Source organism: Pholcus phalangioides, unplaced genomic scaffold (genome assembly GCF_987345545.1).
Source record: "Pholcus phalangioides strain wild (caught in Gottingen) unplaced genomic scaffold, Ppha-v1.0 ptg000042l_1, whole genome shotgun sequence".
Classification (NCBI taxonomy): Eukaryota; Metazoa; Arthropoda; class Arachnida; order Araneae; family Pholcidae; genus Pholcus; species Pholcus phalangioides.
Window position 1 is genome coordinate 25,195,104 of NW_028301628.1, and position 24,900 is coordinate 25,220,003.

At 37.4% G+C, this 24,900-nt stretch overlaps 1 protein-coding gene across 1 annotated transcript in view; it reads left to right on the forward strand.

Moving 5' to 3' along the window:
- The first annotated feature begins 506 nt into the window (after positions 1–506).
- LOC149064686 (uncharacterized) overlaps positions 507–24,900 on the forward strand; it is a 60,007-nt gene continuing 35,613 nt past the window's right edge. The window contains exon 1 of the mRNA XM_089254878.1: positions 507–789. Within this exon, the coding sequence (XP_089111004.1) occupies positions 763–789 (27 nt within the window). The 5' untranslated portion in view covers positions 507–762. The remainder of the gene's footprint in view (positions 790–24,900) is intronic.

Here is a 24,900-nt window from a genome sequence, read left to right on the forward strand (position 1 = left end):
CTGAGCCGCGTCTTCAAAAATGTTGGGGGGGCTCGGGCCCATGGGCCCTATAGAAGTTTACGCCTATGGTGCGTACCCTAATGGAACGAAAAAAAAGTCCTAGGGGCTCCTTATTTTCCCAGACACACAAAGTCAGTCAGTCGGAGCGGCTCAAGATCTTTAATACAGCTTTGCAATCAGTTCAGTATTGTAGCGCCATCTGTTGTCAACAGAGAACGTTTTTGTCTTGATGTAATATGGGCAGAGCTAAGCTTGTTGAACTGGTAAAAAAATATAAAAATAACATATAAAATAATATATATTTGATATAATTTAATAATAATATATATTATATATATTTGATATAATTTAACAATAATATATATTATATATATTTGATCGAAATGTTTTTCTGGTCAGTAAACGAAAAAGTCAACATCGATTTTAGTGGTCTTAATCGTAACATTAATCGTAATCGTAGCGATATTCAGGGTAGAGAAGCAGAAGAAAATCCAAGAGGATAAGGAGAATTGTTTTATTTGGCAATCGCAGAGTATTGTGTGGAGACGTGAGTTGAATGCTCCAGTGACATTGCAATATTTACTTCGTAGAAATAAATTGAACCATGGATATATATTATTATTGTTATTTCTCCAAAACAAGTGCTTTGTGTCGCGATTATTGATGCACTGCAATAATTATAATAATTATCACCGTGAAAAGTGAAAAAAGATTAGAACTGAAGCTTCTGTGTTATGAAGTACCCAAAGCCATACTGTAAGCATGGACGAAGAAAGCGGAAGTACTCAGGTTGGTAAAAAAAAGCCAATAACAATCATTATTATTAATTTCAGTATGAATACATTTGTCTAATATTCATATTGATTTCATACAGACCTTGTATATTTCTTTGAAATCACACGCATATCATTCTATGACCCAGTTTGACAAAAAAAAAAAAAGATTTCCCAGTTCCAGCTGTAATAATTCCTTTAAATTTAATAATTCTTTTTAATTAAACTTCGTGCGGAGAAACCTGTGTATAGAAAACCTTTGAACTTCAAAACTGATGCAAAATCTGTTACATCAATTTTCTGTAATTCAATTTGAAGGAATTTCAATTTATTGGGTTAATGAAGAGAGACTTCATTTTTTAAATATGTTTACATTGGATGAGCACTGGTGTCGGGGAGATATGATGGATTCAAAATTTTCAACGGGATGGATAGGATGGACCATGAACTTTTAGTACACCGCCAATTGACTGCTTTTACAATGGGACTCCAGTATGGATTGGTAAAGGACAATGCGAGATTATGGTGTCTGTCGCAGGGAGTTTCCTCTAATAGGGTTGTTAATAAATGGAATAGCTTATCCCTGGAGGTAGTAAATTGTAACATGATTGACACGTTTAAAATGAAATACAATAAACATGTTGGAGTAAATCGAGAAGCTATCCATACTTGGAATAAGACAACCATAATTTTCTTTATGGGCATTGTATCATGTGTATATGTTGTTTATAATTTTTGTGATTGTGTTTTTAATTGGGTTGCTGTATTTTTGTGGAAATATATGACATCCATATTTGTTATGGGCATCTTTTTCTCAGCCACCTCGTTGGACATTTTGCCTGTTGTGGATTTGTATTCTTAGTTTTTTTTGGAGTAAGGTAACTTGCACAAATGCGCACTTGCCCCCATGCAAAAATTAGGCCTAGTATTAGCCATGTCCAATTAGTCTTTTCCATGTACAGTTAGACCCCTGTATAACATCACCCATGGGGACTGAAAAAAATGACTTTAAAAGCAAGGTGACTTAATGAGCAAACCCAATTCACTAATTATTCTAAGTAGGGCCCCCACAAAAAATGCACACTTATTTTGCATAATGACTCTAAGGTGTTCGCTCAAGGAGTCACGCTACACCCTGTATAGGGGCATAGAAATGTTATATACAGGATGGTGTTATAGGTGACTGATATTAAGTACTCAGGTTGGTAAAAAAACCAATAAAACACTTATTATTAATTTGAGTGTGAATATATATTGTGATCTAAATATTCATATTGATTTTATTAAGACCTTATATATTTCTTTCAAATTGCATGCACATCATGCCCCAAAGCAGATTATGCTGATATCTGTGACATACTGCACAGACTATCAGTGTTACTGCCGAACAATCTGGAAAGATTTCAAGAAAAGTATAGAAAACACTATTATGGGAATTGTATAGAAAACACTATTATGGGAATTGTATAGAAAACACTATTATGGGAATTGTATAGAAAACACTATTATGGGAATTGTATAGAAAACACTATTATGGGAATTGTATAGAAAACACTATTATGGGAATTGTATAGAAAACACTATTATGGGAATTGTATAGAAAACACTATTATGGGAATTGTATAGAAAACACTATTATGGGAATTGTATAGAAAACACTATTATGGGAATTGTATAGAAAACACTATTATGGAAATTATCACCGCAGAACATTTGTAGCCAGTAAAGGGCTCATTGTGGATCAATGCAAAACATTCTACTTTGGTAATGATTATGACCAATTCAAAAATAAATACAAGTATGCCTGGGCTGGACAAATCCTAGTCGCCAGGTCACCATGGCAACTAGAAAATCTGTATTGGCATCTAAAATTTTCTCAATGTGGTTGCTAAATTAGAGTTTTAGGATAACACAAAATTTTCAGATTTCATTACACCATGGTAGGGACTTGCATAATGAAAATGTTATTGGCAAGATGATGTCATCAGCTATTGATATTATATTGAGGTGTTACTGTCCAATGAAACCTTGCTACTACGCGATACTTGATATAACAATAAATCCCTCTACAACAATATTTTTTCAAGTCTTGTATTGAAATGTCTGTACCCTAATGTTAAACTGCTGCCTCTCGATATAACAATCCTGCTACAATGATATTTTTTCTGGGTCTGGAGATTATTGTTATATCATGGTCTCATTGTTATTATACAGTTAAACCTCTCTTACCATCCCCAAAGCAAAATGTTTTGCATTGTTCTGCAATGAAGCCAGCCTTTGATGACTGGAAATTTTCTGCAGTGAAAGTTCCCATGATAGTTTTTTTACATAACAGTGTTTTTTTTAAACTTCTTCCTGATTGTGCCGCAGTAGCACTGATTGTTCTGCAACGTACATCACAGATTTTTAGGCCCTTTGGGTTTTTTCGTTAGGACTGGGAGCATTATATCCACTATAAGGCAGCTATTGCTTCATCTCTGGTAATGTTAAATACAGTGAAATGACTTTATTGAATTTGTTTACTGTGTAATTTATTCATAAACCCATTACATGGGAAAATAGTTTTTCCCCGTCATATCCAGCATGCTAGGAAACATTTGGGGAGACCAGCATGCTGAAAAACACAAAATTACAGATTCTGGAAAATTCTTAAATATCTTTATTATAAAAATCCATGGGATTTGCTGAATGCATATGGTGATCCTTATTAAACTTCACTTTTCCTGGCATGCTGGGAATGAACTAGACCCCAACATTAAAAAATCTGGTGGCGCTCTACATTGGCGGCATGCTGGCTAATGCAGTAAAACACAGTATTTGATTTTTATCCATCAAGACTAAAAAAAATTATACTAATGCAGTATAGGCTACTTGTGTGCTGCTATGGTGGTTGAGTGGTTATAGTGACGTACTCACATCACAAGGACCCTTGTTCAAACCCCACTGTCACCACAGTGGTGGTCGGCTGAAGTTGGTTTTCTGTGGTTTCCAACTTTGAGGCACGAATGCGAGCCAATCTCCTTCTTTAAAAGGTCTTCCTGCAGAGAGCAACAGGCTTACTACGGTTATACAATTATTCAATCATTGCACTTCACTCATAGTTAGAAAAATTGAGGGAAATGGCAGCGCTACACATAACAAGCATTACACAGAAAACAAATTTCACGTCAGATTCACTACACATATACACGCGCATTCCAACATGTACCAATTTGTTAGAAGTTCCACAGAGGAATATGAACAAGGTACATGGGGAGTTTAGTAGAAGTAGTTTTATCTAATTCTCATCCACTAATATATTTATCACTGACTAGCTGTAATACCCAGTGCTGACTCGTTTTCCCTCTATATACTGGGAGCATTAAAGAAGTTACAAACAATTGTGGAGAAGTGAACATGTCTGCAATGCATTGGGGTTTGATCTTGGATCCCCCACGGTGGAAGTCCATCACTGTGACCACATGACTGCACTTTACCTGACTTAAAAAATAGGCCTATATGCTTATATATCTGATACCTACAAAAACAAGAGGCCCATCTACATATTTGATTCTTATCTACTGAAACTCTGTGTCCACTTCTCCAATATTTCTTCACTAACACAGTAGGCCTACTATTCACTTATTCCAATTTTTCCTTTTTAAAAGAGTAGGCCTACCTGCTTATCCGATTTTCTCGTACTAAAACAGTGTCATTATCAGACTTTTTCACACAAAAACAATATCCACTTATCATATTTGCAACCAGATCATGACCCGCTGCTCTGTCTCAATGAAGAGATATAAGCAGGTGATTGAAGAAGAGCTGTGTTGTGAGCCTAACCTGAAGGGGGGGGGGGGGTTTGGTGCAAATGCTTGTTACAGTGCTGCCATCTGCCATCAATTTTTGTGCCATAAGTACAGGTGAAGTGTAATGATTGAATAATTGTATCGTTGTAGGCCTAGTACTCTCTGTGGTGAGACATTTTAACGAGGAGATCGACTCTCATTCATGCCTCAAAGTTGGGAACCATAGAAAACCAAATTCAGCAGACCATTACTGTACTACTTCACCAAACACTAACTCTGGCTATATCGCTATATTGCAATTTACTGTCATTAATGAAATGAAGGCGCTGTCTATCAGTGGTCGCCTCAAGTTCGTTAGGGAAAATATCTTGTCTATATTCTGCCTTGGGTTCAAACCCGGGACCGTGACAGCAACCTTCACGGTAGTAGGCGAACATCGTACCACCACGCCACTTGGCCGTGATCATTACTGTACTTGTTGCTGCTGGTGGGGGGTTCAATTCTGTGGTAGTCCTGATGGAGGCCGTCACTATGATACACTTATCTAAATTTCAATCATGAAAATAGTATCCAGTCATGCAGTCTGGGCATAGGAAAATATTTCAGACCTGTGTAGGTGCTCATCATGAACTTTACGTAGGAAATGTTTTTGATTAACATTGGAAATATTAAATTTGATTATTGGAAATGTCTTTTTTATTTAAATTTAAATACATTAATTGGTATTAAGATTCTTGACCTCTGATTTATCTGGCGTTGAACAAAATTTCTCAGATTGTCTTTGTCCACATTTGCAGAGAAGTTTCTCATTAGCTCAAAAGTTATGTCAGTGTATCTCAGGGCCGTCTTAAGAGCATCATGGGCCCCCATGTGCCAAGTGATTTTTCTGAGGCCCTACCAAGAAAATTCTCGAAAGTTTCAACCAGATCTCATTTTTGTGAGGCCCCTCTTATCTTGAGGCCCATGCCATAAGACGGCACTGATATATCTGCCAACAGAGAAAGACAGTCATTACACTCTAGAAAAGTTGTAAAAACATTATTTTACGCAGCTTTCTTGAAATGAAAATAAGTGTGCTTAACACCTAAATTTTTGGCATAGTGAGATAATAAAAGTTGGGTTTTATTATGAATGCTAAAAGGTATCTGAGAAATATGAGACATCCAACTGATGGCTTGTTACTATTTTACCGGACTATTGATTCTTTTCAAGTGCGCATTCAGGTGTAGGGGATATTGTGCAGTGTTTGTGATTTCCTTACATTTTTTAAGTTATATGTATATCATCAGACAAAGTTTATGATCTGAATAATATAAATGAATATAAACTGTTGCATTATTATACTGCACCATGGGGCCAGATCGACGGATAGAAAAAATAAAATAATCAATGAGAGAATGGAGAAATTAAAGAAAATTTAAAAGAGAATACAAGTTATATTGAAAAAACGTTATTACAAAATTAGTTGTTGTGCTTAGATTTACACAGATATTCGGCAAAAGGGCCGAATACCGAATAGTGTCCGAATATTCGTCCTATCTCTAATTTTTATTTAAATTATTTTGAGCAATATTTATATTTGGCTATATAGCCATATAATTACCAGTGTTCTGTTCATTTTCCTAAACCAGACAAATTTCCACAAGCATTTCAGAATAATAAAATAATTTTTCAAAGTACTCAAAACTATTTATTTCAGTGAATTTTTTTTTTCTGTGCTAATGTCCATACCTTATAAAGCCAATTTTTTTTCCATGTCCAGAATTTTTTCCTTAAACATTATTTACCTATATTAAAGAACTAGGCCTATCTCTCCAAAGGACCGGTTTTTATGAATAACTGAGGATGACCCTCTTAGCGGTATGGTTATGTATGTATCGGGGATTGACAAATCGTAAGAATATTTAGGCTGCGGCCAAATTTCTAAAAAGCCAAGCAGATTTTTGCTCAAGAACAATAGTTCTTGATAATTTTTTTCCTATTACTTTTTTGGAACTTTGTAACTTCTTCTCATATTAAAAGACTAACTGTAACGCAATCAGAAAAGTTTGTTTTATCCTTATAAACTACACTTCAGCAATCACATTTAGAAAATTTTAGGCGCCAATACAGATTTCCCAGTCACCATGGGAACTTGGTGCGTGGGATTTGTCAAACCCTGTTATAGATGATAATTCAAATTTTATCAGAGGCATGCTTTGATCACTTTGATCTATTATAATAGTGATCAAATCATGCCTCTTGTAAACTTCAAAACAATCGTGTTTTCCAACACGCCTTATTTCAGTGGTTTCCAAGGTTTTTGTTTTTCATTTGAACCCTCAATAATGTACTGATCTCTAGAATCTTCAACATTTATTTCCTTTGACCTTATTTTTTTGTAAGTTTATAGACATCAACCTAGAATTAAATTTCCTGCCCGTTTTCCGGTCTCGCCCTATGTACATAGGAACTATGTAATTTTTTTTTGAGTGAGTGATTTAAAAAAAAATTCGTTTAAATGATAAATGAAATGTTTTCTTCTAAATTACGTTCAGAGTCTCAAACCTTCGGGGGGGAGAAAAACTATTTCATCAAGGAAAATATTTTAAAAAAAATTAATGAAACAAATGCTCCCAATTAAGAACATTTACCGTTAAAATGTTAATGTTTATCCCTTCAAAGTCCATTTCTTTAAACAAATAAAATTTTATCTTTTCTACCCATACAAAAATGATACTCTCTACGAGTTATGTAATTAATTCCATTTACAGAGTTCAAAGTAACTGGATATGGAAGCAATTATTTTTGTTCCAGTAGTAAGAGGTACGTGTAATATGGGTATAAACGAAAATTCCACAGAATAAATTGGGCCACACGAATGATCGCGTGCCCTAAGGCCAGTGACTAAAACTTCTTTTTTATATGTTTGAGAAGAACGAAAAATCACTTCCTCTTGAATTGAAAGCAAAAAAATGCGCGTACTATATGAGAGATTTTGTCTCGCATTTAAAAGGATGACGAAAGAACATTAAAAAAAAATCTGATCTCTATCCTTTGATTTTTGTTCAATAACACCACGAGGAATACGATTTTTTTTTTAATACGTATCATTATTGCCATTGTGACCATCAGACCATTGAAAATGATCACGAGCTCTAAGAAATAATAAAGGGGAGGGAGAAAGAAAAACATATCCAACTTGAAGAGCATTACTATTCAAGACACGGACCAATCGAAGAATTTTTTTTTTTTTCCAACTCCCAACGAAAAGTTAAAAGCAAGAAATAATCTTCTGGAATATATTTTTTTTCCTCTCTCTCCACGTGATAGTAACGAGAGTATGCCTCTTTACGCTGTTGAGTGTGACGTATGTTGCGTCATCTATGACATTGGAAACTCATTAAGGAGTTTTCATTATGGGTCGAGAATGACGTCACGCGATTATTTAAAAAAAAAAGTGTCTTCATGGATTATAATACAAGGTTAAGTGCAGTAAAACCTCGCTAAGAAAAAAAAAATGAAACAACCACTCTTCGTTACTTTTGTAACGAGCCTGGCAGAGAATTGGCCTTTAGCCGTGGCTTGACAAATCCCAGGCGCCAGGTCGCCATGCTGACTATGCAATCGATATTGGTGCCTAAAATTCTCACACAATTTCGACGAAATTTTCTGATTTCCATGACTGTGTGTATTTTAACATACGAAAAGGATGTAAAGGAAAAAAACGGAAAAACACTCTTTAGGTCCATTTTTCTTAAGATTAAAATCATTCTTGGCTCCCAAGAAATTTAGTTGGCGCGTAAAATGTTTATCGATTTGTCAAACCCTGCCCTTAACCACTTGACTCCCGCGTACGTCCTCTCATTTAAATATTAAGCGACAAAGACGTACACCCTGTACGTCGTTCCTGTAATTCCTGACTATTTAAACCTAATTAATCGGTGATAAGAAACTCAAATAACACGATTCTGGTCGGGAGGTTAAAATAAGATCCCGAACAAAAACACCTGTGGGAATAAAGCCTGGGAGTCAAGGGTTTAAATAGAGTTGCACCGAAGAATAGTGTTTCAGGCTACAAATTTGCAGAAATGTTTTCCTGTCATTTAATATCGTATAATTATATTGCATTGAAAAAATACCGGCGGAAGTTACTTTTTTGGCATGAAATGGTTAGAGAAAACATTGTCAGCTAAATGTATTGGGTCCTGGTTCGATTCCAGGTTTCGGCAACGGCATGTAGCGTCCGAGTAATGGTAAGATGCTCGTCTGCCATTGTGAAGTGAAGATTGCCGTCAGGTCCCACGTTCAAACCTGGGGAAGAATATATTTCCCTAAATATATTGTGTGAGGTGACCATCGATAGATGGTACCTTCATTTCCAACCTAATTCGTTAATGGCAGTGAATTGCAGTATAGTGATATGGCCGAAGTCGGTGTGTGGTGAAATACCAAAATGTCTTGAGAGCCAAGCCCTTTTTTTCCTGAAAAAAAAAACCTGCCGAAGTTTTGTTTGACTTTTCCGGGACGTTCGTATAATATGGGCTCTAGCCGCAACGGGATACAACAATGAGCTCTTTCGCCAGGGCAAAACCGTGCATTTTGGCGCTTCTTGATGTGGCATCCAAGGCGCCAGACTCGAAAAAGGACCCCACCCCCCGTTTCTTGATTACGGCCCTGACCTTACCCGTTTATAAACAAATACATTTGAATCGGTACGGCAACTTTTTTGACAATCAAGTCGATAGTTCTAAAACTTTTGTGACTGGTGGCTCTCTTGCCTCTAATGGCCGTACACGCACAACGCTTTCGTAGCTGACATTTGTGCAAATATTCGGATAAATTCTGATTTCTACTAATCACTATATGTAGGTGCACACCACAACGTTCTCTGCCCTTCTCTTCGTGAGGCCCTTTGATAGTTTCGTCCTGCCAAGTCAGAGAATCGCCAAATCAAGTACAGTCGAACTTGGTTAATTCGAAGTAAAAAGTGAGTGTAATAAAGTTCAAATTATCCAATTAATCCACCCTGGATCACGTAAAATTGCAACTTATTCATCAGCATTCACATAGGACGGGCATCTTCAACCCGTTGCTCGCGAGCACCATCGTGCTCCCTGAGTGCTCGATGCTCGTGTCCAATTTCGTGCTCGCGAGCACTTGATCAACGTTCAAAATTAAAATACCTTGTAAAAATTGCATTCAAGGATTGAAATCATCCTGATTTCACGCATTCGCATGTTAAACTTGCCGTAAGAGTGCTATTCTTTTGAGGACGGGTACAGGGCTCGCGACTAGAAAATAAATTGAAGGCCTCTGACGTAAAATAATGATTAGGCCTATCAGTTATTAAAATTTTGACAGTTATGAATCTTCCCCAAATTTTAATTCATTTATTATAACTCTTAGCTCTTAAATTATTGACTGTTCTGGGATCAACGTAACCGCAGAATTTCTCGATTACTGATTCTACATTAAATTGGATAAAAAAACTCAAGGACAGTTCGTAAAAGTTCGAATAATCTAGCATCCGAACTAACCAATTTCTACTGTAATAGCAATATGACATTCATTTAATTTTTATGCCATACAAGTGTGAAGTCAAAGTCGTGAAAGAGAAGGAAGCCGTTCGCCCCTCTCACCAAACGTGGCCCTTAAAGGGAAGTAGCCAGATGGAAGTGGCTCTTAAAAGGAGGGAAAATTAAGAAAAAGTATGAACCAGAAACAAAGTGGCCCCATATAGAGATTTGGTCTTTTAGAGACGTTTATTATTCTGTTCAGTGCGTGAGAAATTTATTCATAGAAATCGGTTTCTAAATGTAAGGAAAGAAAAATTAAGAACATCTTTTTGAAGCAGGAAGTGCGATTTACGAACGTGTTGACCATTCTCCACTTTTAACACAAGTTCTTTTAAAGATGCATTGATATAAATTGAAAAACGAGCTCTAATAAAAGACTATCGTCGCTCTTTGAGTCATAAGGAACAAATCCCCGCTCTTCTATTTTACTTTTTTCTTGACAATTGAGATATTTACAATACTTTTTGTAGCTCTCCTAAAGTATAAAAAAAAAAAAATCGTGTACGAAGAGACATACATGCACAAAAGAGAAAGTCTATGAATGTATAATAAAAAGATAAAAGATTTTTTTAAGCTTTTGTAAAACGTCTATTTCATTATTGAGATGACCTACTTTCATGATGCCCGTAAAAACTGTACATCTCTCTCATTAGGTGAATACGCTTCCTTGTAAGATTGTATAAAGAAGAAAAACAATTCTTTTCATTGCTTCTTCCGCCTTCGAAGAAACATTTAAAAGGTTTTTTTTTTTTTTGCAGCATTTCTAACATGTAAATAATTTTTTATTTCATTTCTCTGGACGTAATGTGCATACACTTTTTTTTTTGGTGATTCATACCCTTGCGGAAAGAGAAATTATCGGTGACGTCATTGCAGGGTCAGTGTTACCTCAATTAATTCAATGTATATGTTCGTCTAGGGCTTTTTTTTTTTTGGTTCGTCTATTTCAAATTCGCTTTTCTCTCTCTCTCTCTCTATTGTGAACCTGGTAAATTGTGTAAGTTATGGACAAAGCTGGCTACCCTTTAAGCTGGTCTTTAACCAGCTTTGGGTATGGAAGAGCTTTTGTTGATAGTTTTTTTTTTTTGTTATAAACAAGAAAATGCGTGCATTTGAATACATAAGGCATAAAGAGTCGATCAAAATAAATCATTCAGATGGATTTCATATACGATGCATATCTAATGGCCTGGGAAAATTAAACGACGCAGTAGGCATGTATAAAGAAGTCAAATAAAGCAATTTAGCTCATAAACAGGGTGACCATACGTTCCGTTTCTCCCGAGATAGTTCCGGGTTTTTTTTTGTCCGTCCCGACTTTTTTTGCAAAAAAATGTCCTGGTTTTTCCCGTTTTCTATACAGTTTACTTGAATTTGTTATTTTCATCAAAAAAATTTGAATCTATTTATGAGAAACAAAATACTGTATTCAGAATTTTCGAATCTCCACAAACGAACTCATTCTGAAAATCGTTTCAAACTTGGGGATTGAAAACAGCTATTTTTGCGGTAGTTTAGTAAAGTTTTGTGCCATAATTGGCAATTTCGCGCGTAATTTAGTGACAGTTGGGCCATGCCCCGTATGTTCTCGTATTTTTCTCGAGGAAATGTGGTCACCCTACTTATAAAGAACCAGGAATACACTTGTGTAAGTTGGAAGAAGTCAATACAGACCTGAACATTTATTTAGGCAGGCGCCGAACTTCTTTAGAAGATAGATACCGAGGAATGAGCATTCGGACGGTTAGCTATACATGCCACATTGGGAATCCTCTATAAAGTCATAATGTTTTAGCGACCCGGTATGCATTCATGCGGTGGGAATTTTTTTTTTCGACCGACAATGCTTGTTGTCATGATGCGATCATTGTACAGAATGCTTTAGTACAGCGGTTCTCAACCTTTTCTGCTCGCGGAGCCCTTTTCAGTGAATAATTTCTATGGCGGAGCCCTGCTTAACACGAGGAGTCCTTTTTAGGAGCCCCTGGGAAGTGCACACTGAGCCCCAAGGGCTCCGCGGAGCATCGGTGGAGAACCGCTGCTTTAGTATGAGAATAACATGAAGTATTGCACCGTCTTTGCACAATGTTTCTTAATCTTTTTTCTGCCTTTGCCCCCATCCCTTTGGTCCATATTTTATTCTCGTGGCCCCCCATCTCATCCCCGGCCCTTACCTTCACCCGGGAGCGAAAACCTTTCCACTTATTAAATGAATTTATGGTGAACATATATAGCCGAAATAAAAGAGGGTTATAAGAACGTGAGATATCTTGTAATTTCCGAAATAAAAGGCATCAAGTTAAACGAGATGTCTCGTCATTGCCGCTGTAAGGGTTTATAATCCACTGGGAACGAGTTTTACTTGATTCATCCTTATAAAATATCGATATAATATCGGAAATGGGAATTATATCAGTTCTCAGGATATAATAGTTTGTAATCGAACGTTAACTGCGCTGATCGAATAACGTGTAAACAAACACTTCGATGATGAATCTCAAATTGTGTTCGTGCTGTTGATTGGTTTCGGTTTCCGTGCTTTCACGATTGAACTGAAAATCTAAACTTTTTTTTTTCTGGGAAATTACTTAAACCGTAACTTGAGTAGTCGTCTAGCGTTTTCACGAATGGAAGTACGTAGCTACTGTAGGTATCGCATTCATGGCTGCAATTAAATAATTTGAAAGCAATATTGTGATTATAGGTTTGTATGTTTTTTGGCGATCAATTGATATTCGTATTTTTGTATACTTGCATTATGGAAGTGGAAAAGAAATATCTCGCATCCTAGAACTCCGGATTTTGGTTTTATAGGAGAACACGTGGCCGGAAAGGATTAATCGCGTAAATAGGCCAAAAGTAATTGGTTGTGTTCTGAATAACCAGAATCAACACAGCTGCAACTGTCTCAAACATCATCTTGTCGAGTCTTTTCCGAAAAGAATATATTCCCTTTTATATCTTTTTTTTTAAAGAAACCAGAGGAGTGAGAATGTCTCAAACCAATAATTACATAGCGAATATCACCGGCAAATTATGGTTACGAAGTACATTTTTTTTTTAAAATTGACATAATTTTATAAATTATCCAGCAAACCAGTTGATTCCGAACTCTGTGCCTGAGGAGTACGCAGGAGGGGGGGGGGGGACACAAGTGGGTGGGCTTTCCCCCATAATCGGATACAGGTTCCTACAACGGAAGGAGGGCAAATCACTGAAATGTAGTGAACGTGAATGTCCACCTCCCCTCTCCCACCTATGCCAATAACATATTTTCTTCACTAAACGGGGGGGGGGGGGGTAATTGCTACCTTCTCTCCCTCCCCCACAAGATTATCAAAAATTAAAAAAAATACTTCGTACTTATTAAAAAAAAATTTCGGAAAGAACACGCCTTTATACTCTTTCTTAATGAATTTCTGTTTGTTTAAAATGCTCTTTTGCAGGTTGGTCACCCAAAATTTCTACGGAAGAGATTCTTTGTGCCCCTGTCGATCCTGGGTGCGTTCCTGGTCGCAGATAGGGCCAAAACCAAAGAGGGTACGGGGGGGGGGGGGTGCAGCTGCCCTTGGGGGTACAATGTTGAAGGGGCGGTAAAATTATGAATAAAAATAGAAAACAATATTTATAATAAAATTTTTTCAAAACTATTTGAAAAATAAATGAATAAAAACGAAGAACTTTGTCAGTGTTATAGTAGAAAAAGAGGCGGCAAAATCAAGTTTGCCTCTTCTGAAAAAATTCACAGTTACGGTGTTGGTCATAACACCCTCAGGCATGGCCTCCACAAGGATGGGGGGAGCTGACAGGGCTCTAGCCAGAGGCACGACATGATCTTTTCCAATTTTTTTTTTTTTTTGTATTCTCGTACTATGAATTCACTATAAAGGGGACTCGTGATAATGCTAGCCTGAGACTCCTCTGCAGTGCCGTCTTAACACATGGGCCTATCCGGGCACCTCGAGAAGAGGTGCCTTACAAAAATGAGAATGGATTGAAATTCAAAAATTTTCCAGATAGTGTCTCCGAAAAATCACTTGGCCGGGGACCCATGATGCTCTTAAGATGGCCCTGTCCTGTTGTAGGATGTGGGGGGGGGGACATGTTCCACACCCAGGGTTCCGTAAGGTAGGTCAAGGATGTAATTGAAGTAGCCGATTCAACATAAAAATTGTTTCACCATCAGTTGTCTCCAATTTTTTGAATCACTAGCACCATCAGTGGCCATTATCAGAATAGCCCTCGCATGTAGGATGACCAGATTTCATAGTGACGTAACAGAACATCTAGCGAATTCTCGACCAAATTATTAATTATGTCCTCCCAGACCCCTCTCCCGAAACAATGCAAAAATCGGCCTTGACGCCAAGCTAGTCGCCCTACGGCCATATAGCAAGTATGACGTACGTGCAATACTCAAGTCATCACAATGCTAGACCTTGAATGGGTTGTTTAGTTGGGATGTGTTGACCGGAACCCTCGAGAATCAGACTTTACGCATTGAGCACTGTTGGGTGCTTAATTTTGTTTGCGAGCGAAAAGGTTGAAGATGCCTGGTGTATATAATTTATTCTATAGAGCCGTAATTATTTTAAAGCGTTTACGAGTGTGGTGTTCGAGTTTGGCTTATTTTGTAAGTCATTAGCTTGTCAGGCTAAATATTTGTTATTCTTCTGCATCGTACGTCGCGTCCTTCAATGGAATTTGTAACAAGAAAGAAAATTTACCGCCGCGTGTTGTTCCTAGCATAAAAATGCGGATTCTTGTCTTTCTACAAAAATACGTGGATTCCGTCTTATTGTGTTTTTCTTTAAAATACCTTTTTTGGGGCGGACATCGGTGTTTATCCGAGCATAGAAAAGAGGTTAAGCGCGTTTCGGCAGAAAAGAAAAAGCAGCGAGGCTTTCTTACTATATGCGTACGTATTTTCGCATAGCTCTCAGTAGAGAGGGGAGCTTTTCTTTTCGCCATGGGATAGTTAGCAAGGCTTAAAACCTAGTGAGACGAACTTCACAGATGGACTAGAAAAAAAAGCGCGTATTTTTCTCTTATTATTCTCTCTCCTACGTGGATTCCTCGAGCATGTACTTACGAGTATATTTTCGCATCTTTTTGACCGCAGCCGACGGTGCATGATGCGTGTCACGCTAGAAATCCTTATGAATATATTAAGAGTCTTTTCTCACTGTTTTGTTTTGTACACCCGCTACCTTGAAAGGAATTAGTAAATGCGTGTGCATGTGCGTGTGTGAGAAAGTTGAGATCTTCCTGGGATACTGCTATACAGCCTAGAGGGGGTTGCGGAAAGTAAAATAGAAATTGTGGAGTGCCGGAACATCCCCGACAACATGTAAAGCAAGAGCGAGTATGGATTTAACTAATAAAAAAGTGATTAATCCTACAGCGATGGGAAGAAGAAACCCTGGAGGATCTGTAGAAATTTATATTGTCTTATTATATTTTCGCGGGGAGGAAGCTATTTCAACTGTCCTCTCGGTGTTCGTTTTCATTCAGGGCTATACTTAAGGTTTTGGATTTTTTTGAGTATTGTATTGGTTTTATTTATCTGAATCTTTATTGCAATGCGAAATTCAACACTAAATTATAAGATTTGGCTGAATATGATTTTAAAAAAAAAATCATAACTTTGGTGAGAATTCTGCACAGTGTAAGTTCAGTCTATAGTCAACTTATAGTGTTATGAGATATTTCATGGAAGCGTAATCGTCAGCGATTTTCTCTGATCCTTGGAAGCAAGAAAAGGATTTCAAGATAAACTTGCTTCAGTAGTGAAGCTGCATGAGGGTTCTCAGCTGACTTTTTATCAGTTAATGACTGGAATTAAAAATAAAAAAGGCTATAAGTGCCATTTTTCAAAAATTATTTTTTCCCGCAAAAAAGAATAAGTTCAATGCAATGAAATGAGGCTGAAAGTTTTCTGGCAATTGGTTAGTTTGTTGTAGCTCCCACTATAGGTAGCGCTTGATGTATCTTCCAATACATCCGTTTTACTCTTTACTATGCCCCTATCCTTCTCATACGTTTTCAAGTTTTTTTCCATTGCGGGATTTTAAAAAAACTTGACAATGTGACTCCCCTGCCCTTGTGGTCATGTACCTACTGCTCTTTCAATTCAATATCAACCGTTAGTACAACCTTTATGACAGTGAACGCATTTGGAGCCCTAACAACGGCACAGGCGAGGCTCATAGATTCTAATGTGTACCATCCGAAAAATGGCGCTCATTAACCATGATTTTCAGTTTTCCCCGAGTAAAACATTTGATTTGGTAAAGGGAAAGTTCCGCAAATGCAACCTGAAAACGTGTCTTAGGGTATGAACGTAGTGCACACTGGTTTCTGATTCCGCTAGTCGGTGCCGTTACGAACTGGTTAAAAAAAACTTGAAATTCAGGTTCTTAACCGATCCGTAACGGCGCCGACACGCAGAATCGGAAACCAGCGTGCATCATGTTCGTATCCTTAGTTGTGAGAACCGTCGTCATCCACGACTCGTTGATGCTAGAGGAGATAGGTGGCCTGTTACTTATTTTTCGCCGCAGCTGCATGGTAACAGTGCATGAACTGGCTGACAATCACATCAGTGGTGTCCAGAACAATTTATCTGAGCGCACTGCGCAACGGAGCCCTTTGCGTATAGGTCCCGCATACTAGACGCAGACCAGCGTATTAGAATGATGGTGCGAATGAAATCGCTTTCTGATGTACCTGTCCGGTAAACTCTTGATTCTTAGAAACCACTGGATATATACAAATCAACATCCTAAGCTCGGCGCTGTATCATTCACAGCATTTGAAGCCTCGTCGCGCACACTGCTCCGTTGCTAATTAATTTCTGTTATTGTTTGAGTATATTATTGCCGCAATCGAGCAATTCGACACCTAAAATGGTTTTTGTCACACCCAAGCTGCACGAAGCTCCACTGAAACATTCTGACCTTTAGAGAGAGAAAGAAAACGCAGTGCTCTTTATTTTTTCGTATTTGTCATTGGTGGGATGGAAAAAGAGGAAGTTCTACCAGACCAAATAAAAGAAGTAAAACAATAGCGGATGGATTTAACAGCTACGGGAAGCGGCTGCCGGTTCGGACACAAACACGGCATTCGTCATTTGGCCTTGATGGACCCTATATATATATTTTTTTTTTCATTAAATGATTCCGCATCCCGTGCTCTGCTCCACACCTTGTGAACTTTACCAGAAGCTCTACTTTTTCATGACACATCCGTTTTTTTAGTTGAGAGGACTCTCCATGCAAGCGAGTCGTTCGTTTTACGCTTCGGTTATTACTGATTTGAATGCTTTTCTATCAAAGATGGAAAAAAACTAAAAAAACCTGTTACGCAATCATTCCAGCTGATAGATTGATATGTACGATGTAAAAATTCATCTGTGTATAGTCAACGTCCATGGGCTACGTAAGAATCTCGTGTTGAGGGAAAGGAAGGAACTACGACGTTATTAAAATCTATACCATATTTTTTCCGCTATTTATCAAGTAGCAAATGAATCTTGAAGTTGAAAAATTATCGCTTCTTCTCCATACTCGGATTCGCTTCGCTGATATACGCGTTTAGTTCTTAGCTTATTTATGCACACGGGTTCGAACCGGAGCGAACGCTCGATTAATCAGCCTGGAAGATTCTGTTACTTTATTTTTCGGTAGAGATTCGTGGCATCATTATAACTCTTTGATGAACGAGAGTTTTCCCGCCGCCATGCCCAGATGGACACTGAATCGATTGCATCCGTTTCGAGTGTTTGGTTTCTGTTGGCATTAACGAAAAAGAAGATTCAAACAAAAATGCTTGAATTACCCAAGTAGATCAGTTTATCCGTAGCGTTTCACAATGATATGAACTCCCCCCTTTTTTAATGATAAACAGAAACTTCTAATGCTGCTATACAACAATTTTTTTAACATAAGCAAGGTTATGTTCTGAACTTAATTTTGTAGATATTGGTGCAGAGATGAATTTCAGATAGAAAAATTGTTTGTCTCCATCGGGAATAAAATCCAGGTGTACTTGCAGTCCGGGCAAGCGCGAGCCAGCACCGTCATTTAGGGGGGGGGGGGCAGGGATCCCCTGGCTTTTGAAAATACACTAAAAATGGTATATATATATATATATATATATATACATTGAGTACATGTGCTTTGCCCCCCCCCCCCATCCCTGGAAAAAGTTGAAATGACGGTCCTGGCGCGAGCTACCCAATAACATCAGAAACAAAACTCCGAGTAAACACTCATTCAGTAACATCTTTCTCCTTTGATACTTGCGATCACAGGGCAAGGGTGCCACTACTATTAATATTTGCTAATTTTTCCGACACACCCCGGCCTCTTTTGAGGTAACGGAAGTTAAGTTGCTTTGTATCAGTCCGGGGTTGTGAGCGGTTCTATCTATCCATTTTCTGAACCGTTTCTTTCAAAAAAAAAAAATATTCGAAAGTATTATAATTTTTCTGAAAATATTGAATACGAAATCCTAATTTTCATTTTTTCGAAATCGTATGGACACGTTCAATTAATAATTTGTGTATCCACCGGATTTCTTGATGACTCCGGATACACGATTTGCCTCGTTATCCATAGGATAACTCAAGTACGCATATACTCCTGTTGTCAAAAACCATTTCGCGTGCTATTGGCAACATGTAAGCAAGCTTTATCTTTTCGAAAGATCCGGGAATGACGTCCAAATGCCTCCTTTGCAAATATAAATAAAACACTCTTCCCTCCCAGCATCTATTGATGCTTCACCGCATTTATACAATCAGATGGAAACGCAATGCTCATTTTTCCATTGCTTCCGAAACTAGCCCACGCCATGACTTGCTACAGCGAAAAACATTTTTGTCTCTCAACCGTCTTGAAAGAATCATGGACCAGATGGCCTGTGGCCCTCCACCTAGCTGAAAATTCCCACGCTCTTACTGTGCAAAATCGTAGTAGGCCTACCGAATTTTATGATCACGAGTTCCATTATCTATTTGAGTCCCAGATGGGCTCGCGCGTTAAGACGGCCATGCTCTCAAGGTTTTTAAGTGATCTAAAAGTCTGGTCCTCTGTTTTATTTTCAGCGAAACTCTCTTGAGGGCCACTTCTTCCCGAATGGCCAGTTTATTTATAAACGGGTTTGGCCGTCTTACTTGGAGGTTTTTACTGATTAAGGGAATTTCGAAAAAGATCAGCGGGAGCAAGCGGATTCATATGGGAAACAATTCGTACTGAAACTCTGGAAAAGTCATGGGAAGGCCAGTTATCCGAACAATCCCCAGTTTAGATAACCGCATACGAGCAATTAATCACGAATAAAGACCCCCCCCCCCGTGCTTGCTGTTCTTAAGTGGTTCGGATCGTATTAGGTCAATAGACGTTTCTCGGGTGATGCAAGTCACGGAAGTGACCCCGGTGTGTAGAATGTAGAAGGGGGTTCACGCGAAGACCGGACTGGAAATAATTTCTCGGGATCCTTAAATATTTCTTGAATTTTGTATTTTCAATTTTTTTTTCAAATGGCTTCTCTACGTCCCAATTTTTCTCTTTTCTATATCATTTAATACGTTTGTTATACAACCCGAGAAATATTCTATACACTGTAAAGAAATAATTGAATAGACTTTTCTGTGTTATTTTTACGTTATTCCAAAAGAAAAAAAAAATCAACGTGTTGGAAATCCCACGATTGTTTTCGAAAGTGTATCTCATTTCTGTATTGTTTGTATATAAGAAAAAAAAAAATTTCACGAATAATGGGGGTTTTCTATGTGTATATTCGCTAAGTGTGACATGAATGGCACTGTGTCATTCAGCTTATGTCACTGCATCGCGTCATACCAAAAATAAAATAAATAAATGGGTCCTAAATATGGCTTTTTAACCTAAATCTTTTGTTATGTGAGCAATTGTATAGGCGTCAGGAGGTTTTTATTTCGTATCCACGTTTTGGATTTTTCCCCTCTTCCGTATTATGGTTTGCTGACTCCGTTGTTCGATTAATATATTTGATTCCTGTCCTGAGACGGGTCCATTACTCATCAGAAAAGGCACACGTATTAAAACTATAAGGTAAGGGGGTCGTCGACCTGTTCTGTGGATAAACGGAGTTCTCCCCAATTTAATGCTTCTATATAACATGCCTTGCCCGTATTATGTTATTGCCGCGTATAATAATGTTCGCCCCCATTGTCCTTGGGCATCGATCGAATGCTGGTCAGCGAGAGGTTTTGTGGCTTTTTGTCACGCGATGAGGCTGCCAAGATGCTTCGAGAGGCCCCTTCTTCCTCTCGGAGCGCATTTGTTATGTGCTATCGGGTGTGATTGTTTCGAACGTCTTTGAATAATTTATGAAGACACTATTCCTGTCTGGGAAAATGTCTTTTGGTATTTTGCAAGATTGGTATTGAAAAATGGCTTTTCTCCAAAAATTTTCGCACATGATGAAAAGATCATCCGTATTTAGATGAGGGGTGTGAACACGATTGTCCTCCTCCCCTTTCTGGAAAAATCGTTCGGAACAAATCCGTGTGGTGCCCGTGCATTAAGAATGCTAATACCTTTTTCTGAAAATCGTGAATGTTTCACTCGTCGTCGTCATGCAATTGAGTCATTCTAAGTCAGAACCATTATTTTTTTTCTATTGCTGAGTTTATATTCTTTTGAATATTTCATTGTGTTGAAATTTCCCAGAAGCTTCGCGATGAAATTTATTTAAAACAGTGTAAACACGTTCTTTTTTGTCTATGTCAGTTTCCTAAGGTTTCATTCAAACAGTGTTTCCACTATGTGGACACGAGTCCTGTAATTTTTATTTCTGGAAGGGGTGTGGGAAAACCCGGAGAAAGAATTATTGAAAATATTCTGTATTGCAGCGTTTTTCAACCTATGGTCTGCAGGCGAAATTTGAAAATTTTATTTTATTTGGAGCTTCAAATGAAAATTATTCGATTTTGTAAACCACAAAATATTCATATAGGTTCGAATCAAAGATTAGACCTGCATAATGTGGGTTAAGAGGTCCGCTAAATTGTTTCATTCTTTTCTACTACTACTTGACCCCTTGAGGGGCGGTGGTTTCATTGTTCTATCCTCAAGTGGGTGGTTTTCGATTTGGAAAAATATGTTTTCTAAGATGCAATAAAGCTATTAGATGGCTGCACAATTTTTTTTTTTTTTTTTATTGACTTATACGTGAACAAACTTATAGTACAGGAAGATAGAAAACATTTGATTTTTCTCGTTTAATATCCAAACAATATGATCGATAATCTGGGCAAAAATTCCAGATAACTTTCTGTAATTTATGATTTTATTTCGCACATTTTCTTATGTTCAGTAGTGGCTGATACAAAATCGTACGAAATAGAATCGGAATAAATACAACATTTATCGTTACATTTTTAACTAACCTAAAAGTTTTCGAAAATTTTGTTTTTTTTATAAATATTCACCAATGAAATGATAAATAATTATTACTATATTTATACTTTTCATATAAAACGAACATCTTAAACATTCATCAATATCATGATATACAAAGGTGCTAAACCATTACCCACCTTCCATTTCCGGGATGCAAAAAAAAAAAATTGTCACCATATTTTCGCATTTATAAAAGGCCCAGACATTTATCAAGTTATTTTATTAAATATTGCAGAAAATGAAAAGCGCCCCTCAAAGGGTTAAACCATACACGCACCTCGTAAACATTTCTCTGCTGAATTTCTAACGAATCGGTACATGTTGGAGTTCGTGTCCTTACTGTGTAGAGCACCAACGTATTTACGTTGCCAGAGTTACGCATTTTTTTAGCATTTTCTAAATAGTGCTGCCATCTGTCTTCCATATTTTGCAGAGGAAATGGCAGATGCCTGCATTTTTCATGTAGTACCGTAATAGCCCGAAGCATACGGGATGGGTGAGACCGACGACAACCGCGTAGTGTCTGATACAATTTCGCATAAGAACACAAGTATCAGTTAACTGAGACCAGAAATTAGGGAAAGCGCGTGTGCCCCCCCCCCCCTATTACAGTTGGTCTTACTTTCCTATGACTGCATAAAATTGAATAAACTTGCCCTCTAACTGCAATTCCGTTTTCGAAAAAAAAAAAAAAATTCTGTAATTCCCTAAAATCCGTGCAAATGAGGATCGCGCTTTGAATGTTAACACTTTGGGCTATCGTAAAAATTGAGCTGTTTGTGTTTGTAAGCAAGAAAACAGCTATCACCCCTGGGTTGAATTAGTGTAGAGTTGCAGACCAGGCACATTGTAAATAATGGGAATCAACATCACATTAAACGTTTGGCTTCAGGAATAGAATTGTGACCACCTCTGCCAAAAAGGTACAGACACCAAATAGATTTTTTGATTCCATTCTAAAATCATCTTTATGTACTGTAACCGCGGGGGCCGTCTTGAGAGTATTATGGGCCCCTCGAGCAAATTCATTTTTCTCAGTTCTAGCACTGACTAAAAATGACTGCTTAACAATTTACATAATCTCGAAAATCTTAACCTATTCTTTTCGCCCCGTCCCCCAAAGCATTCGTTGTTCCCGAGTGTGCCCATTCGTTAACACGGCATTTGTAGCCCCACAAAAATCAGTGTACAGTAGGGCATCGATTATCCGAATACCAATCAACCGAAAGCGTTCTAGTCGGTGAATTCACTGCCTTAAGACGGCTATAAAGAGGTTAGAACAACAAGAAGAATGTGATGCTGTCCAATTGGTGTCTTTAATGCGGTTGCGAGATTTAGCGGCAAAAAAGACGAGTCTCAGCTCTGAAGCAAATAAAATTTTGGACTTTTTCTTAAATTGTAAGCCTACTTTAATGGCCATTTTGAACTTTTCAAACTAGGCTAGTCAGTATTCTGTGTTATGTGTAAGCCGTGTGGCAAAAAAAGGTATACAGTTTTGAGTTTAATATAACTGTTTCTTTGTTTCATATTGCTCCTATGACACTGGTACAATTTTTTTTTTTTTTCGTGAATGATCGGTTATCCGAAAAATCAGTTATCTGAACACCCCCCCCCAGTCCTCAATTGCTTCAGATAATCGATGCTCTACTGTAATTTCATTAAATAGTCAATTCGCGATAACTCGAATATCTGTTGAAGTTTGTGTGAAGTTTTCAATCAGCCCCAGAACTTTTTCCGTATTTTAGTGTTGAAAGTTTTCCTTTAATTTGACGTTTTCTTCCGAAAAGTCGAAATTTTCGGAAATGAGAGGAAATTTAAAAAATAGCATCTAAATTCAGCATTTGGCAATAGAATGTCGCAGAATCATTTGTCTGCTTGCAAAAGGTGAATGACTTTCTTACGAAGAAAGAGAACGAAAGAGACAGACAATCAAAAATCGCTGCATTTTTTTGACAAAAGAATCCTGTATACACTTCATTTATGTAATTCGTTTTATTTATACGATTATCATGTATGCGTCCGTATCCATAATAGCGTATGTACGTCTAGTTTTATTTCTAAACATTCTCTTTAATAATTAAATATGAATAAATTAGAATAACTTATCTCTTTTTTTTCGAATTTCTTAATCTCCAGTAGTTTGACATGTTTTTTTTAATAAATCTTTCTTTTTCCTACTCTGAAATCGGAGTTTCCTATAACTCGAAGTTTTCTGTCGGCCGCTGCAAATTCGACTTATCGAGATTTGACTGTATTGTCATACTTTACAGTAGATGTCAAACAATGCAAGTCCGAGATGGATTTAATACTATCAGTATTCCATTCTCACTATAAGATCTTAGCGTGCAGAATATTTCGAACTAAATAAGTTGTTTAATGAACAATGCACAGTCATTATATTGTTTGCGAATGCAACATTATCCCATTTTGATGTTAATATTTCCGAGATTAATTCCTGATGATGTGCAAATAAGAGAGCCGCGGGGGTGCCCGTATATTTCAAATACTTCGAATTTCTTTCATCTTTTACGCTATTGGATGCCGTCGAGACAATTATTGTGAAAAGAAAATTATTTCGGGTTAACAATGGTTTTCTTCGATCATGCATCATTACAATGACTTTTTCCACACTTATAACGTCTTTGAACAATCAGTATTGGCATGTAGGAGAACAAAAGTCCATGTAAATATGAATTGATGTTCCATTGTTTGATATATTTTATTTTTCTTCTAAAGCTGATGCTCTAGATATGCTTAGTAATTTGTGCTTGCTTGAGTGTGCAGTCACCAGTTTTTTTTATGTGTGATAATTTCATCACGGAACCGTGAATATATTTTGTCAGCCTCGTTTAAATGACTACCATGTAATGAAGTGTGCGAGAACGAGTTCCTTACTAGAGTTCGATGAATTCTGTGTTGTTTTTTTTTCTTAAAATGGTGTTCGGATACATTTTTTTTTTTTCGCGTGTGTGCGTTCTCGGCGTATCTGTGCATTTGTACTTGGACTTTAGTGCTTTAATTCTTTTCTTATTTCGTTAAGAAGCGATTCGAAAACGAAATAACAAGAGATGGGGCTGTATATACATCGCCTGTGGTGCTTCGAGAAAAATTTCCAGCAAGCTACCAACATCACCACAAAATTGCTCGACGCGTGTTTCTCCAAGCGGAGGAATGTTGAGGATATTTGCCTCCTTAGCATCGTCTTTGGTCCGTGAAGGTTACTTTAAAAGTCATCTTTTACTCATACTTTGTGTTTTTGGGTAATGGGTTATTTAATCGAGCATTCACTTTCACCATTACTCTTTTTTGTTTTATTTATATATTTCTTTTC